This window comes from Sceloporus occidentalis, unplaced genomic scaffold, assembly GCF_023333645.1.
Source record: "Sceloporus occidentalis isolate IW3139 unplaced genomic scaffold, rSceOcc1.0.p SCAF_8, whole genome shotgun sequence".
In the NCBI taxonomy this organism is placed as follows: domain Eukaryota; kingdom Metazoa; phylum Chordata; class Lepidosauria; order Squamata; family Phrynosomatidae; genus Sceloporus; species Sceloporus occidentalis.
Genome location: NW_028316988.1, coordinates 5,367,562 through 5,385,450, shown reverse-complemented (window position 1 = coordinate 5,385,450; position 17,889 = coordinate 5,367,562). Strand labels below are relative to the sequence as shown.

Below are 17,889 nucleotides of genomic sequence, written 5' to 3'. Positions count from 1 at the left end.
TGCCATGCAGAGTCCGGAGGAGGGAAGAGCATTATTACTTCGCGAAAAAAAAGACCCACCGACCCGGAACTGTGTCACTCTATTTTTCTTCTCTCTATGCATCTTTTACGCAACGTTCTTCGAAGCGCCGCCGGGCGCCTGATCTGCGCATGCGCCTCTCGGCCTGGCTTCCGAGGGGAGGGGGAAGATGGCGGCGGAGGGAGGACGGTAAGCGAAGTGGACCAAAAAGCATACAATATTATTATTATATACCCCTTGCTTATTTTCAAAACCCTTCCTGTGGCTTTTAAAAGGGTCTAGAACCCATGAAGCCCTATGAGAAGAGAGAAGGTTAAGAGGTGATATGGTAGCCCTGTTTAAATACTTGAAGGGATTCATATTGAGGATACAGCAAGCTTGATTTCTGCTGCTCCAGAGAATAGGACCAGGAACAATGGGTGCAAGCTGCAGGAAAAGAGATTCCAGCTCAACATTAGGAGGATCTTCCTGGCAGCAAAAGCTATTAGACAGTGGAACACACTCCTTTGGAAAATAGCGGAGTCTCCTTTTTTAGAGGTCTTCAAACAGAGGCTGGACGGCCATCTGCCAATGGGGATGCTTTGATGGGGAGAGTTCCTGGGCCCTTGGGGTCTCTTCCTACTCTATAATTCTATGCAATGCCTCCTTAAGCAGAAGTCCTAGTGACTGGGGTTCAGTGGCATCACTAGGGTTGGCATCACCTGGTGCGGCAACCCATGCGGTGCCTTCTGTGTTAGAGACAGAATCGTAGAGTAGGAAGAGACTTCCTCCCATATCACACCATGCAGAAGCCTTAGTCATGTGTTTGACCTAACGTTCCTCATAAGTCTTGATGCCCATATATATATCACTGAACGTCACGGAAATAGTTGTGGCATAAACCACTAGCAAAATTAAAATGATACCTCTGCACTGCAAAATCATACATACAACCTAAATGTATTTACCTGTACATGGTTTCACGTGGTTAAAGGCCACCTGTCAATGGGGATGCTTTGATGGGGAGTTCCTGCATGGCAGAATGGGGTTGGACTGGATGGCCCGTTTTGGGTTGTCTTCTGACTCTATATAGTTGGAGTTAAGTTGGGAGGCTGTAGTGGCCTCCTTCCTCGCGTTTGCTTAGTTTTCTTTCTCCTTGGCAAAGCATGTCTGTGTGTCAGTCTTCCTTTTGTCTCCCCTCAGGACACTTTGAATACTCTTCCACATGAGACTCTACAGCTGGGCTGCGTTTGGGATGGCCCTATGGGATCTCTGAAGCGGGCTCCTTTGCGGTCAGACGTCGGAGGCTCCCTCGCTGTTTAGACATGCCTGAAATAAAAGTCACTCCTTTAGGTGAGGAATGTGAACGTTTCAAACAGTTCTTGCATTAAACAAAGAGGTGGGAACTGATGTGGGGTATTGATTTGAGGGTTGGACTAGGGAGACTTAAATGGTAATAAGCTTATAGTCTGAGACGCTGTTGGTTAGTCCCAGCTAGGGTAAAGCTATCAAATGAGTTGTTGAATAGTGAGTCGTCACATAGGTAAATCCAATGATTCAGTGGCCAAGACTAACTACACGGTTTAGGCAAACATTTACATCATGGAGTTGGAAGAGACCGCAAGGGCCACCCAGTCCAACCCCATTCTGCCATGCTTATGCGCCAAGACTTAAGGCAGTCTATCTTAACATCTCTTTTGTGTGTATTTTCAGGTGCCGGCCAAGATGTCGGTCGGAGCTGCATCCTTGTGTCCATTGCGGGGAAGAACGTCATGTTGGATTGCGGGATGCACATGGGGTACAATGACGACGTAAGTGGCAGCCACAGTGCAGCAGGCAGGCCCTAGCTTAGATTGCGTTTGTTTGTTAATGATACAGATTTGGCTTGGTTTTGTTTTAATGTGCGCTTGAGCTTGGAGTATTGGAAAGCTTAAGGGGGTGGCCTTTGCAGATCATGGCTTCTGGCATAACAACTCTCAAAACTGGTTACTAGTCCAAGCCCTAGGCATTCCTTTACAAATAAAGGTTAATAATAAAAGTGTGCTCTTTTGTTTTATAGAGGCGGTTTCCTGATTTCTCATACATCACTCAGAACGGACGGCTGACTGACTTCCTGGACTGTGTGATCATCAGGTGTGTAATATCTGTCTTAACCTTCGGCATGTAGAAGTGAGTATCATTTCCTGAATGGGCTATCTACCCAACCTTCTATGTTATAGAAGCATATATCTGGAAGGGGCTCCACAAGCATTGAGTCCAACCATTGCTCAGTACAGGAGCTCCAGCTTGAGCATCCCTAGGAGGTAGCTGTCCATCCTGCGCACAGTTGGTATTTCTGTTCTCCCAAGTTTCCAAGGGGCTTAGAAACTGTCTTTTCTAATCTTAGTGTGTTTTAAAAAAGAAAAAAGTGGCCCATGTTGTGTGCAGATTGGCCTGTTGGATCTGCTGGATCAGATGAAAGGTTCACCCATTCCAGCATCCCCTTTTAAAATATGGCTACATGGTTGTCCTAGGGATGCTGGTAGATGGGGCTTCTTCATCATGTGGCACTCATAGCTATATAGTCCAAACACTGCAGCTCCATTCAGTTTCAGCAATCATTCATTGATAAGTCTCCTCTTCAGAGATGAGCCACCTGTTCCCAAGCTTGCGTCTCCGGTTACAATTCTTATCATTCTTGGCTATTAGCTATGTAGGGTGGATATGATAGTCCAGCAAGAACCCTGATTGTATCAGCAAAGTTATCCTTGGTTTTATTCTTTCTTCTTCCCAGTCATTTCCATTTGGACCACTGTGGAGCCCTTCCGTATTTCAGTGAGATGGTTGGCTATGACGGACCCATTTACATGACCCACCCGACCAAGGCCATCTGCCCAATCCTCCTGGAAGACTTCAGGAAAATCACCGTGGACAAAAAAGGCGAGACCAACTTCTTCACCTCCCAAATGATTAAGGATTGTATGAAGAAAGTGGTGGCTGTCCATCTTCATCAAACAGTCCAGGTAACATTGTAGTGGGAACCTCCAATTTGCAGACTAAATGCCGACCTCTGAATCTGCCCCAGTTCACACTCACCTCAGTATCTATAATGTTTATGCTTGCCTTGGGTTGATCTTGGGATCTTTTGCATGCAAATAATGTCCCACAAAGTGATTTGTCTGTCTCTGGGTTCTAAACTTGTGGCTAGGCTGCCCAGTTTCATTATCTCCATTGAGTAGTACTCTTTTGACTTAACCACATTGATGTTTGCGATCAAGTGTCTGCAGAACCTTGCACTGAGTGCTTGAACTTGTGCAGTGTGCAGTTTTGCACATAGCCACCCTAGAAAATTGGGGATGGTGTTTTTTGGGGGTAAATCTGGTGTTCTTTTATGGCAAACAAAAAAATATATATACATTTTGTTGCAGGTGGATGATGAGTTGGAGATAAAGGCGTATTATGGAGGGCATGTCCTTGGTGCAGCCATGTTCCAGATAAAAGTTGGCTGTGAGTCTGTGGTTTATACAGTAAGTCACAAGAAAAAATTTTTGTGCATGACTTTGTACATGTCATCTTTTAAAGTGGTCATGCTCTGTTTATTTGTGTGTGTCCTCTGAGGCTCTGATGTGTGTTCTCCCTCCTAGAGAGATTAAGTTGGAGGATACCCCAGTTGTTGAACTCCTCCATGGGGAGCTTAGTTTAGTCTCTTGATTGTTCTTTAGGTGGATGGTGACTGAAGACAAAGTTGTTTTGCTGAGATTTTCATATCCCTCTATATTTATTGGTCATCACTGGATTTTTGGCGGTTCTTCCCATTGCTTTAATTCATGCATCACATTGAGAACAGCAGGCTGATCCACAACTTTTCTAAACAAACAACATGAAATGCTGAGAGATGTTTTTCTTTCTTCTTTCTATCATTAGGGTGACTATAACATGACTCCAGACAGGCACTTGGGGTAAGCTTTTTGGTTTTAATATCAGAAATATGTCACCTTCATAAGTCACTCTGGAGAGCCAGCATGGTGTTGTGGTTTGTATGTTGGACTGAGATGCTGGGAGACCAGGGTTCAGATACCCACTCAGCCACAGAAAGCCATCGGATGACCTTAAGCAGGTCACACACTCTCATACAGAGAGGAAGCCAAAGGAAATCTCCTTGTGACCAAATTTTGGCCAAGGAAACCTCATGATAGACTCACCTTAGGGTTGCCCTAAATCAGAAACAACTTGAAGACACACTAAAACAACAACAAGAAGCCTTGGGGTGGGACTTCTGGGAGAGGCGAGAGTTGCTCAAAGGAAGCTTGAGATTTAGAAGCCCTGATTCTCCTCCATCCTCTTCCCATGCTTTTCTTTTGTCCTGGAGGGGAAGAAAATTCAAGGAGGATGTTTGGAGCAGCCACTACTGCCTGAGGGAGGAGGAGGAGAGCAGGGAGGAAATCACTCTGAGCCCTATCTGCATGGTGTGGTCCTGTTGGTGGAGTGGGGACTCCCCTGCGGAACGTGGATCCTCATTCTGTATGTTCATTTTGCAGAGCTGCCTGGATTGACAAATGCCGCCCCAACCTGCTTATTACAGAGTCCACCTACGCCACGACCATTAGAGACTCCAAGCGCTGCAGAGAGAGGGACTTCTTAAAGAAAGTGCACGAAGCCATCGAACGTGGAGGGAAGGTACATATTGGTTCTTATTTAAAACATCCCCATAACGCCCATGAAATCATTCCATCATGTCTCATTCCATTCCGGCTGCCATGTTGTGGCATCAAAGGGAGAGAAGAGCGGGCGGACACAGCAGGTGAAGAAAGGCCCCTTTCCATCCCAGCTGCCACTGCTGCGCCTTGGAAGGAGAGGAGAGCAGCCAACATGCGCTGGACATAATCTTTTCTAAGATGGGGCTTCTAAGATGGATTTTGTGTCTAGTTCTGATTGCATTCCAGTTTAAAAAAAAGCAAAATGGGTTCCAGAATTCAGATGTCTGCCTTCGCTGAGAACAAGGAAATAGTCTTTCTCCACTTCTTCATTTGAGAAGACAACTTGCTGGGAAATTCTTATGTTGAAATTTTCCATCAACGCTCTTCACTTTCTTTCCCTACTATAGGTCCTTATCCCCGTTTTTGCTCTGGGACGCGCACAGGAGCTCTGCATTTTGCTGGAGACTTTCTGGTAAGGAGTCCAGCTTCTATTTCTATTTGAAATCATTTCTATTTCTATTTGGAATCTCTGTTCTGCTGCATCAGTGTCCCATCAACCACCTGCCTGCTAAAGAACAAACTCTTCCAAGTTGTTTTCTGCTGCTCCAGGACAAGAAGCAGTGGATGCAGAATTACAAAAAAAGAGATTTCACATAAACATTAGGAAAGTGGGAGCTGTTAGTGAAATAGACTGCCTGAGAGGTTAGTGGACTCACCTTTGGAGGTCTTTAAACAGAGGTTGAATGGGTATCTTTAAGGAGTGCTTTAGTTGCATGGCAGATTTGCTGGAAGTTGGGGGCCTTGAAACTGTGGTGCACACATTAGTAACCTCTCATCTCGATTTCTGTAATGCACTCTACATGGGGCTACTCTTGTGCTTAGTTCGGAAACTTCAGTTAGCACAGAACATCAATTAGCTGGTCTCAGGTAAAACTAGAAGAGACCATATAACACCGATCTTAAGATCGCTTCACTGGTTGCCTATTAGTTTCTGGGTGCAGTACAAGATGTTGGTCATCACCTTTAAAGCCCGAAATGGCTTGGGTCCAACCTGTATTTGGGACTGCCTCCTTCCGTATAATCCACATTGTACACTCAGGTCCTCTGGGAGGAATTTGTTGCAACCTATAAAAGCTAGATTGTCTGCGACTGCCCAGAGAACCTTTTCGGCAACTGCTCCCAGATTATGGAATGGCCTGCCAGATGAGATCCATCACATTACCACCTTAAACAGCTTTTAAAAAGCTATCAAGACGGATCTCTTCCGGCAGGTCTTTCCTGAATAGACAACCGGCCACCCAAAAAGTTGAACCTGTTATACCCCTGACTTCTGCCCTAGCCACTCTTTGATTTGTTGTTATTTTAAGTATATTTTAATTGTGAATTGTTTAATTGTATTTTGGGGGTGGGGATGGGATATTGGGATGCGGGATTGTATGTTTTAATCTGTAAACCACCCTAGTTGTATTACACAGAGAGTTGGGATATTTTATTATTATGTCCCTTGTGATCCCTTCCAACTCTTAAGATTCTATCATCCTTTGGGCTACGTTTGCCATCATTCCTTTTATTCTGGTTTTTGGGCTTCTGCGTATGTGCTGATCTTGTAACAGGGCATGAAAAGACATAGGCCAAGATTCTGCAATGCACAGAGTAGTCTAAATTATCCATTGCAAAATTTGGCTTTTGATGCAGAATATCATACTCTGGATGCAAACTTCAAAGAAACCAAGTATGGAGTATCCACACCTTGCTGAAGAGGAAATTCTAAGGATATAAGTTTTAGATGGGCATTTTGAAACCATTTCCTTTTCTTCTGAAGGGAGCGCATGAACTTAAAGGCGCCCATCTACTTCTCCACGGGCCTGACAGAGAAGGCCAACCACTATTACAAGCTCTTCATCACTTGGACCAATCAGAAGATCCGGAAGACTTTTGTCCAGAGGAACATGTTTGAGTTCAAGCACATCAAGGCCTTTGACAGAGCATTCGCAGACAACCCAGGACCAATGGTACTTATGGTGGTAGTGACAGTGCAGCAGAGTGCTGATCTGTATGTGTGGAAGGGGAAGGAAGGGAAGGCCAAGCTCTGGTGGTTCAGGGCCAGGTCAGTTTCATTTCTATTCCAAAACCAATCTTATATCAGAATAGAGAAGTAAATGCTTTTCTTTCTGTCTCTTCCCCCAGGTTGTGTTTGCTACACCAGGGATGCTTCATGCAGGGCAATCCCTCCAGATCTTCAAGAAATGGGCTGGTAATGAGAAGAACATGGTATGGGAAGCTGTGGCGGAAATGCTTTGTTCCTCCTATTGTAATTGCTATCTTAAAATACCTGAAAGGATGTCATTTGAAAGGAGCCAGCTTGTTTTTTGCTGCTCCAGAGATTAGGGTGTGAACCAACAGATTTAAATGATAAGAAAAGAGATTTCACCTGAACATTAGAGAGAATATCTTGTCTGAAAGAGTTGTTCGACAGTGGAATAGAGAAAATCATCTGGCTAGGTCCACACGTTTCCCACTCCTGCTGTGTCCTCTTACCAGTTGAACACAGTAGGGTTTACTTCTGAGTAGACAGTGTCCGAGTTGCACTGCCAGAGATGCCCTAATATTATGTATTTAGGATATATTCTTGTTGTTTTTATTTTGAACAAGTTTTGAGCCCTTCTGGATTCTGTTCCCAGGTGATCATGCCAGGATACTGTGTACAAGGAACTGTGGGTCATAAAATCTTGGGTGGGCAGCGGAAGTTGGAAATGGAAGGAAGACAAATTGTGAGTTGAAAGTTTTGAAGATGAATGTCCTCTTATGTTGTTGATATACTTTTATGTATTTAATTTAAAGTTCTGAGGTGACATGCAAGAAAAAATGATCTTGGCAATAGTCCCAAATGGCTCACGAAGCAAGAGGCATAAGTGAAGACCATGGGGCTTAGTCCCGAAAAAGTGCGCACAGAATTATACTGTAAAATGTTTACTTACTTAAAACAATGTTGTGAGTTGTGCAACCCGTTCCAAATATTAGACTGCAATTCCTGTCATGCTTCACCATTGACTATGTTAGCAAGCACTGTTGGGAGATGCAGTCCAACAACACTGGAAGGACCCTATGATTCTGTCCTTGATCTAAGGCATTTTAGCCACATTTTAGCTTTGTATAATCCATCAAAATAAGACAAGTTGTTCAGACATTTGATCTCAAAAGGCACAATACAGAAAGAAAAGGTAATGGGGATGGGTGGTATCTTTCAGCCAGGCTGGTGCTGATAGATACCTGTCACCTCCATCTCCACACACCAAATAGAATGACAAAATATTCCCTGCCTTTCATTCAAAAATTAAGATTGTTTTATTCCAATGTATGTCTGCCTGTCTCCATACTGTCCTAGTTAGAGGTGAAGATGCAAGTGGAATACATGTCCTTCAGTGCCCACGCTGATGCCAAGGGGATCATGCAGCTCATCCGCCAAGCGGAGCCACGGAACGTCCTCCTGGTCCACGGTGAGGCAAAAAAGATGGAGTTCCTGAAGCAAAAGATCGAGCAGGAATTCCGTATGTATGCCTGGCAAGATGTGCCTTTCTGGGGAACAGGGGCGGGCAACGTGCCAACCTTTGGCCATAGACAATTCTTATGTTTGTCTGGCTCCCACCTAAGTCACCCATTTCTTGGCAAAAATGGGGTGGATTGCCTCCCTCGGAAGTCTCCAAGAGCAGAGACATTATGAGTAGATTGGAAGATCCTACACTGTTTGGCACAAGTCAGAAGTGATCCCTGGGCACTTTTGAGTTTAGCTTTCCCTACATGGGGAGCATTTTGACAGTGAGGTTTTCATCCAGAGAGGTCAGGAAGCTAAAGAGCCATTTCACTGTTCCATATTTATTTATGATGTTAAAGTCATAGAGTTGGAAGGGGCCCCTGGTCCACCAAGTCCAACACCTTGATCAGTGCAGGGTCTCTGAACTAACACATCCCCAGCAGATAGCTGTCCAGCCTCTTGTTGAAGACATCCAGAGAAGGAGACCCCACCACCTCTCAAGCAATTGGTTTCATTGCTGAACTGCTCTTATTGTCAAGATGTGCCTTCTGATGTTCAATTGAAATCTACTCTCTCGTAACTTCAAACCATTAGATCTTGAGTCTTCACTCTGGCAACTCTGCCTGTGCTCTGTAGGGAGCAATTTTATTCTGTTTTGACACAGGTGGGCTTTGATTCCCAAACTAAAAGGATCAGGCTGTCAATGGTTTGTAATCCTGTTGAGCCTCCAGATGCACAGGCAGTCTACCTTTGAGCTCTTGGAGATTTCCTGCAAGCATCAAGTTGGCTGCAGTTGGAAACAAGGCACTGAACTGATGAACTGTTAATCTGATCCACACGTTTTGTGATCCTGCCATGGTTTTTTTCCCCTTTTCTCTTGCAGACATCAACTGCCACATGCCTGCAAATGGAGAGACAGTGTCGGTTTTCACCAACCCCAACATCCCCGTGGATGTTTCACTTGGGCTGCTGAAGAGAGAACTCAGTATTGGTAATGCCAAGCAGGGCACTTGGAAGTCTAGGAGGGATCTGCATAGGTGCCAATAATACATGTTTACTGCATTCTCAGTACATGTTTATACCATTGATCTCTGGAGTTAACACCTTCTTTTCTACAATGTGCTCCTTGTGAAAATATATTAATCCTTCAGTTGGGCAGACAATACATCTTTGAAGCTCATTCCAGTCACCCAGGAAAGACTGGAAACTCTCTTAAACCATGGCCCCAATTGGAATACTGTGTCCAGTTCTGGGCACCACAATTCAAAAAGGACATTGAGAAACTGGAGCGTGTCCAAAGGAGGGCGACTAAAATGGTGAAGGGTCTGGAAACCATGTCCTATGAGGAATGGCTTACGGAGCTGGGGATGTTTAGCCTGGAGAAAAGAAGGTTAAGAGGGGATATGATAGCTCTGTTTAAATATTTGAAGGGATGTCATATTGAGGTGGGAGCAAGCTTGTTTTCTGCTGCTCCAGAGACTAGGACCCAATGGAGCAATGGATGCAAGCTCCGGGAAAAGAGATTCCAGCTCAACATTAGGAGGAACTTCCTGACAGTAAGGGCTGTTCGACAGTGGAACACACTCCCTTAATGGAGGATAGTCTAGTCTCCTTCCTTGGAGATCTTTAAACAGAGGCTGGATGGCCATCTGTCGAGGATGCTTTGATTGAGATTTCCTGCATGGCAGAATGGGGTTGGATTGGATGGCTCTTGAGGTCTCTTCTAACTCTACGATTCTATACTACATAACCATAACTTACCCATTGAGCATAATTGGAGATCAGGTTTCCGCTTCTCAGGAAAAACAGACACAGTTTTAGAGTCATGATGCCACTGCACATTAAATGAGTATACCTATTTGATCCCTGTGGTGCTGCCTTGTGAAACTGGCCATTTGCATTATATAAAGGGAGAGTGGAAAATGGAGGATTTTGATTGACTGCTCGGTTGTTCTTTCCCCATGACAGGCCCCATGCCAGATTCGAAGAAACCAAAGCTCATGCATGGAACTCTGATCATCAAGGATAATGTGAGTGGAATGGGAAGCAGGTAGTTTTGTGGCTGACCGTAATTAATATGGAAGACAACAACATGTCCGTTGTCCTGCATGGACTTCCTGGTTATCTGTGGTCACCACTTACCAATGTACTAAGGGGTTTACAAAGTGTAAACTAGTTGCCCGCAATAAGCTGGGTACTCATTTTAGTGACCGATGGAAGGATGCCAGGCTGAGTCAACCCAGAGCCCCTGGCTGGTATTGAACTCACATCCTTGTGGTTTGTGAGTGAGTGGCTGCAGTAGAGGCATTTAACCAGAATGACAATGACTGCTTAAATCACATGTGGGCAACATTGGAGAATCTCGGGGCCAATTTACCCTGCAGTGAATGAAACTGGAAGTGGTTGGAATCCACGCTTGATCTCATATGGAGGTAAACTTAGAGGTCTTCAAACAGAGGCTAGATGGCCATTTGTCAGGGATGCTTTGATTGTGATTTCCTGCATAGCAGGGGGTTGGACTGGATGGCCTTTGCGGTCTCTTCCAACTCTACGATTCCATGATTCTATGAAACTGTACTTCAAGCCTCTATTGTTTGTATGCTCCATCTTTTTTCCAAGCTGGAGGAAGCTGGTGTGTTGCCTCCTCCCATCTTAGGCCAAGTTGCTTCTCCCACTCTTCACTGCACCTAGTTTTAAAACTGCTGATGGTACCTCTGAAATCACGGTTTCTTGGTACAGAAAGTTTCAGTCCCATACTATTTTAGAGTATGCAGTGGGATGTTTAGCCCAGACTTTCACCTTCTTTCTTTCTCTTTCATCAGAGCTTCCGCTTGGTCTCTCCAGAGCAAGCACTCAAGGAACTGGGACTGGGAGAGCACCAGCTGAGGTTCACCTGCCGTATCCACTTCCAAGACCCTCGCAAAGAGCACGAGACGGGACTTCGCGTTTACAACCACCTCAGGAGGTGGGTACTCTGGACTTGGAGGGGTGGGAAAAGACAGAGGCATTTTGCTGGTTTTGTTCCTGAAACCTCTTACTGGAGAGTGAGCCTGCATGGGATCTAGTCTGACATATACTTAAAGTAGGCACCTTGATACTTGTGGGATTTCAAATAGCTCCATTATTATGTGAACTTAAGTGCCATTGATCATTAGACTGTTATAATGAATCTTGGTTTGGGGAAAATGTGGAGGAGGAGATGACAGTGACAATAATGTGATGTGTTCTATGTGGTCTGTTCTTGAAAGGTATCCAAAATCTACAGCTAGTGTGCAAATGTGGCAGTGAGACTCTTGTCTGCTGTGTGCTTAGATACTATGGCCTGTTACAGACTGCCAAAATAAAGCTGCTTTGGGTCTCTTTGGAGGTATGCTATTTAAATGATGCATGGGTTCAAAGAGTCCGGAGGTCACGCCAAAGCCACACTCCATTCCTAAGCACTGGAGTGCAGCTTTGGTGCAGCTTCTGGATTCTTAGGATGCATGCATCATTTAAACAGCATGCCTCCAAAGAGACCCGAAGCAGCTTTATTTTGGCAGTCTGTAACAGGCCTAGGTGTCTTGAACCAACAGCATTGCCTTTCAGTTTGCTCAGTTGAGACTGCTGGTTTTGACCTGTAAAAGCCCTTGGGGCTAGGTTGCCTGTCCAGAATGCGAGAACTTCAACACAGGCTCCATGGTGTGTTCCTTGGTTAGTGAATCCATGAGACTGAGCCTTCTTTGTGGCAACAATTCCTTTGTAAGGAATTCATAAGGAGGTTAGATTGGCTCCATTGCTGCTGGACTTCTTGCGGTCAAACTAATATTGTTTTTGTTTAGGTGCCACATTAACAAAAGTCTGCATAAAATTAATTTTGCTTGCTTCAGTTTTGGTTTTTTGTGTGTGGTCAAAACAGGTTTCAGTCTATTTCTGTTTGTAGTAGATGTTTAAAAAACCGTAAAAGCGTAAACTGTACATTGGTAGAAAGAAGAGATTTCGTTTGAACTGGTGGGAATATTGAATGTACATTTATTTTCCTAGTGTCCTGAAGGATTTTTCTGTCCAGCACCTCTCTGACACCTCCATCATGGTGGAGTCTATTCTGATCCAAGTTACGGTGCAGTCGGAAGATCCTGCTACCAAACTTCTGCTGGTGTCATGGACATACCAGGTTAGTTTTTAAATCCAGATTTTGCAGTAGCAGACTACATACCACAGTATCTTGTCATACTCCCTTCACTGCCCTAGCCCTCTTTAGAAGCTTGCTTGGTAGAAATGTTGAGGGACAGTTCTATCCCGTTGGGTTTTTCCCCCACTCCACACTCTGCAGAAAATCACCCCAAATATGTGAAAGCACAAGCAAACACCTCTACAAGTACTACAGGACCCTATGCTACCCTCCATGCCCATTTTCCTCTGCACTCCTTCTCAAAATGGTGATAGGCAATGACATCACATCACTTTCTGTTGCCATTTTGAGATGAACTGAAGAAAAACCTGGAGGTATTTGAGCTTGCTGTTGTGAGGATGGACACAACCTTCAGGGGAGTTGGAAGGTGGGGGAATTGATCTTCCCATGCACCTTCTCCCCCTCCCAATATGGCAGATGCTCGCATCCACTTGTATGTATATAAATATGTTTGTGTATGTAGAAAGGTATGCATTCATACTGTCACACATAGCTATGTATAGATATATTTATACTCAGTCTTCTCCCTCCCAGACTTGAAGACCTATTATTATTATTATTATTATTATTATTATTATTATCAAACCACCTTTATCCCAATATAGCAACTCAAGGTGGCAGACAGCAAATATGCCATGTCTGTGCTACCAATTTGCCTACCCATCCTCCATCAAAAACCTCTGGAGAGCAAGACATATTGCAGCCATAGCTTGTCTAGAGAAGGGGCAAAATGTGTTTATTTGAGGCTTGACTGAAGCTTGATCTTGAGTCCCTCATTCACATGTATAAGTCAATCAGCCATTGAGAAAGGGGTAAATGGACAGAAGTCCTCAGGAACACAAGGTAATAGATGGCCACATAACTCTGCCATCTATTTATAATAGCATCCAAAGGATCAGACCAAAGGTTGATATGTAGTCAAGCATTCTGCTTCCACTGTGAACGACCAGTTGCACACAACCAGAGATGAGTTTAAGAGCATCCTGTCCTTTGTCTGCACCCTCCCTTCTAGCAACTGGTATTTAGAAGTATATCCCAATATGTATATGCCATTTTTGCCATCCTCTTTGAAAAATACATCCAATAATAAATGGATCCCCCCCCCCCCCCGCCCCACATCATTCAGCAGTTAAGTTAGTTCTGTAAGTTAGGTAAGGAAATGAAACTAACTGTTTATTGTAAAGATTTCTAGCCTACCTCTTTAGGATAAAGAAGCAGCTTACGTAAAAAGGATGTAAGTCTAGTAACACAGAATTAAAATTAAAACACTCCCAAAGCCACCACTCTGGTATAAACAACACACAAGAAGACTTTCAATATACAACAGTTTAAGACTAACAACTGTATAAAATTGTTTTTAAAGCTTTTACATCTTAAAGCAGAACAGATAAGCTTCCAAAGCTGATGTACAACTCAATAATAACTGAGACAAAAAAAAGGTCCATTAAGAAGAAGCACTCTGTTAATACTTTAAAAATACTGATTCTCTGTATAGGATGAAGAAATGGGTAGCTATGTGACCTCCCTTCTGAAGAAGGCACTGCCCCAAATCACAGCATAAGCCCTGGGCATCTTTGGAAGATCTCAGCAGTTACGACTTCAGGCAGCATAAAAAGAACACTGTAAATACTTGCATAGCTAAAGGGTCTGTGTGTGTATACATTTTATAAAATAATAATACTAAAATTAAAGATATTTTAGTTTCTGAATTCTTGGCATTGATACCAACCTTCCCTGGCCTCTAGCTGTGTTGGACCACATCCCCCATCGTCCCCAACCCAAAGTGCCATGGGGCAAAGCTGACAAAGATAGTGGGAGATGTTACTCAACACAGCTAGGACACCCACTCTCATTTCTTCCATTGGCTTTTACTGGCTGGAGATGATGGAAATAAAGAAGACCATGGAGGACGTACATAAATTCAACCTAGACAACGAGAAAATCAAAATTAAGGTTTCTCGTATCAAACATTGAACAGAGTGGAGACTGCAGCCAAGGAATCAGAAGACTAGGAATGGGAAGCACAGCTATGAAAGAGCTATAAAAAGATTCTAAAGAATAAAGATATACAACTAAAGCACTAAAGTTAGAATCGTCCAAACCGTGGTATTGCACATCACTGTTTATGGATGTGAGAGCTGGACAGTGAAGGAAGAAGATAGAAAGAAAAGCAACTCATTTGAGATGTGGTGCTGGAGAAGAGTGCTGGGGATACCATGGGCAGCCAAAATTATCGAAGTGAGGCTGTTGTACTTTGGCCAAACCATGAGAAGGCATGACTTATTAAGAAAGACAATAATACTGGGAAAGGTTGAGGGCAATACAAACAGAAGAAGACCCCATGCCAGATGGCTAGACTCATCCAGGGAGGTCACTTAAACAGAGCCGTGGAAGGTCTTGGAGATGTCTCATCCACATCATGAATAAAAGTCAACTGAAAGGTTAATAACAACAAGTTAAAATTCAGCTGCAGAGCACCAAGTTGGGAAAGACTTGATGTCTGCAACCTCCCCGTTGGCAGAACATTTGCTGCAACTACAACTTAGTTGACAAACTGCTCCAACAGTACTGCTCTCACGGTGGGTGCCTTACTATCTCCTACTTGCACTTCATTGTTAATTGTCCCACTGATAGAAAAAGATTCTGTTTTATGAATATAGTTCTTTGCACTGTAATAGTCTCTGTAGGTTCTCCTTCTGAGCAGGGAGGGACCACAGGGCAGGTCCCATGTTCAGTCGCAGACATCTTCCATCACAGTGCTTAGTTAAGCATTTGATGGGGAAGAAAATAAAGCTAACACCAGGCTATTCAGCCCTCCATGAACACATAGGAAGCCATTGTAGTCATACTCCATGTGTTGCAACACAGTGCACCTCCGCAGCACTGTTCATTAGCATTAGCACACTTCTCTGCATTAGAACACCCAGCAAGCATGGCTGGCCTGGCAAGAAGGATGATGGGAGTTACCCAAAAAATTCCAGGAGAACACCAGGTTGCTTATCTCCTAGTTCATTCTGACAAATTCTGAGTTTAGCCCATCCAAATTCTGGATGAAAAAAGGAGTGTCACCTTTTGTTTCTATTCATGGGCAGAAGATGATTAAAACAAAAATTGATCTTTGGAGGAATCCTACCTAGCTTTTTAGATTTCAGTTGACGGTGCCCAAACACTTTTCAACCACATCTTCACAGGCCAAAGGACTAGAAAATTTTCTCTTTTAAAAACTAAAGTGAAACGTCTGTTTTGAATCTATGCTGCTGCAGCATTTCCTCTTCCTCCTCCATACTATCTGTTCTTCTCTCAAAAAAGCTCAGGCTTCTGAAATGAAGAGTGTAAAATCCAATAAACGATACATGAAACTGAAAACCCCATTCAGTTTTCATTGCTGCTAAAGTACAGCAAAGGTCTGGATGGGTCTCACTAACTTTGCCGCCTCTGCAACCTGGTTGTACCACTCCCCCTGCCTTGGTTCAACTGAATCCTTCTCCGCTTGGACACTGCAGATGGTATAGACCTGGTGGTCCTCTTCCAGAAGCAAATGGGCCAGTGCCATTTTCTGGTAGCTGAGGTGAAATAGTACAAAATGGGGTTCAGGCAGCAGTTGAAACTGACCAGTGCCAAAGTGACCCGGCGCATTTTGTAAATGAAAGCAGCAAAGGAACAGTTCTGGATGATCTTCACCCGCATCAGGAAGTGCAGCAAGTGGGTGAGATGGTAGGGTAGGAAGCAGGTGGTGCAGATGAAGAGGATGAGGTAGATGGTGGCCAAGGCCTTCCTCTTGCGGGAACCACAAGGTATGTGTGAGATCCGACGTGCAATGAAAGGGTAGGTGATCAGAATGACCACAAAAGGAATCACAAAACCAAAGATCAGTGCACAGATGTTGTATGGTACCATGCGGCCAGTCGAATTGGTAGCCCCAAAGTTCTCAAAGCACATTGTTGTGTTGCTGTCTTTGGAGTGGAGGGGTCCCCCGAGGACCAGTGGGCCAGTGATGCTCAACGCAGTCACCCAGATTACCACAGCCACCATCCCATAGTGGCCACTTTTGATTCTGCTGTATGCAAAGGGGTGCAAGACAGCCACATAGCGGTCGACGCAGATGCAAGTGAAGAAGGCAATGCTGAGGTAGATGCTCAGGAAGTACATACATCCGGTAATCCGACAGGCCACATCTCCAAAGATCCAGTTGTTGTAGTTGAAGTGGTAATGAACTTTGAATGGTAAGACGCAAGCAAAGAGAGTGTCCACTACAGCTAAATTAATCAGGTAGATGTAGGACCGAGGGATCTTTAAAACCCTGGAGATCAGAAGGTACAAGGCTGCTCCATTTTCAAGGAGGCCCAGAACAAAGACGGTGCTGTAAATGATGGTGAAGAGGGAATACTGGAAATCCGCTTGAAGCCTGCACTCCAAGCTGGTGTTAGCAACAGCCTTGGTAGACCATGTGGTATTGAGCGTTGTGTTATCCATTTTGTTTTACAGCTAGAGACACTTCTCTCCCCCCTTCCAAGAGATCAGAGGCCACTTAGTCTTGTGATAGGAAGTCAAGTTTGGTGTCAAAGACTTGGCATCCAGAGAGACTGTACTTCATTTGATCCTCCCTTTCTTGGCTGGCAAAGATGTGCACTTTCATCTGTAAGGAAAATGGATCCTGTGAACGAGCAACAAACTAACATAATCAAACAGGAAGCTATGGGATTTACCTACATGTTGACTGGCCCTTCTGCAACTGCTCCAGTGGGTTTAAGCTACGGGAAAAGAGATTCCACCTTGACATTAGGAGGAGCTGACAGTAAGGGCTGTTTGACAGTAGAAGACACTCCCTTGGAGAGCGGCGGAGTCTCCTTCCTTGGAGGTCTTTAAACAGAGGCTGGATGGCCATCTGTTGGGGGTGCTTTGACTGAGAGTTCCTGCATGGCAGAACGGGGTTGGACTGGATAATGTGGGGAGGAACCTTGGCTAGGAATGCCTCAGACTAAGGACAAAGATAATATAGAAGGATCAGATGTTGCTTCTTGGATGCCCCCTTCATGAGCATCCCAGGGGCTTCTCGCTTCTGTCGAAAGCAGAAGGCTGGAGGTATCTTATCGTCTGCTTCAAAAAGGAACTCAGTCTCTCTACTCTTTATGTGTGGGTTGTGAATGCCCCTAACTACACAGTCTAACCGACAAAAAAGGGAGGTTAGTCATGGGATTTGGGAAAACCCCAAGATTTGCAGAAGTACACAACAACCACAACAGCTTAGGCGCAAAGGGAACATCCCAAACACTGCCCCATGAGGACACTACTGCCATCAGGATTTGGGGGTCTGTTCTCTTCTTAGATTGCATTTTCCACCTGTGTATTTTAAAATAAAAAACTACTCTTGTGCATTTGGAAGTATAGTACAAATATGATCAGTATCCTTGGCCAAATCCTGTTATTAGTTGCAAGTAGATCCCAAGTCAATGGGATTTACCTACATGTTGACTGGCCCTTCTGCAACTGCTCCAGTGGGTTTACTTTATCTGGAA

The 17,889-nt window shown here is 44.3% G+C and overlaps 1 protein-coding gene and 1 pseudogene across 3 annotated transcripts; one reads left to right on the top strand and one right to left on the bottom strand.

The window, feature by feature from the left end:
* The first annotated feature begins 163 nt into the window (after nucleotides 1-163).
* On the top strand, nucleotides 164-14,082 carry LOC149307708 (integrator complex subunit 11). 3 transcript variants are annotated; one of them, XM_089534289.1, is made up of 18 exons: nucleotides 164-207; nucleotides 1,201-1,350; nucleotides 1,711-1,808; nucleotides 2,057-2,130; nucleotides 2,771-2,999; nucleotides 3,405-3,503; nucleotides 3,901-3,935; nucleotides 4,515-4,653; nucleotides 5,081-5,145; nucleotides 6,496-6,685; nucleotides 6,861-6,944; nucleotides 7,355-7,444; nucleotides 8,059-8,221; nucleotides 9,089-9,196; nucleotides 10,174-10,235; nucleotides 11,028-11,170; nucleotides 12,226-12,355; nucleotides 13,869-14,082. In XM_089534289.1, exons 2-18 carry the CDS (start codon nucleotides 1,323-1,325, stop codon nucleotides 13,932-13,934), a joined length of 1,803 nt encoding a protein of 600 aa, XP_089390415.1. In that variant the 5' UTR covers nucleotides 164-207; nucleotides 1,201-1,322; the 3' UTR covers nucleotides 13,935-14,082. The 3 variants fall into 3 exon arrangements, with proteins under 3 accessions (XP_089390415.1, XP_089390419.1, XP_089390416.1); XM_089534290.1 differs by lacking the exon at nucleotides 164-207 and adding an exon at nucleotides 270-338; XM_089534293.1 differs by lacking the exon at nucleotides 9,089-9,196.
* A 1,384-nt stretch (nucleotides 14,083-15,466) lies between these two features.
* On the bottom strand, nucleotides 15,467-17,215 carry LOC149307707 (lysophosphatidic acid receptor 6-like; annotated as a pseudogene).
* Between the last annotated feature and the right edge of the window lie 674 nt (nucleotides 17,216-17,889).

Bases quoted from the DNA above. Each gene is read 5' to 3' on its own strand.
- LOC149307708 (XM_089534289.1), top strand. From the start codon at position 1,323: ATGCCTGAAATAAAAGTCACTCCTTTAG. The intron at 1,351-1,710 runs GTGAGGAATGTG...GTGTATTTTCAG, and splicing joins AATAAAAGTCACTCCTTTAG to GTGCCGGCCAAGATGTCGGT. The intron at 4,654-5,080 runs GTACATATTGGT...TCCCTACTATAG, and splicing joins CCATCGAACGTGGAGGGAAG to GTCCTTATCCCCGTTTTTGC.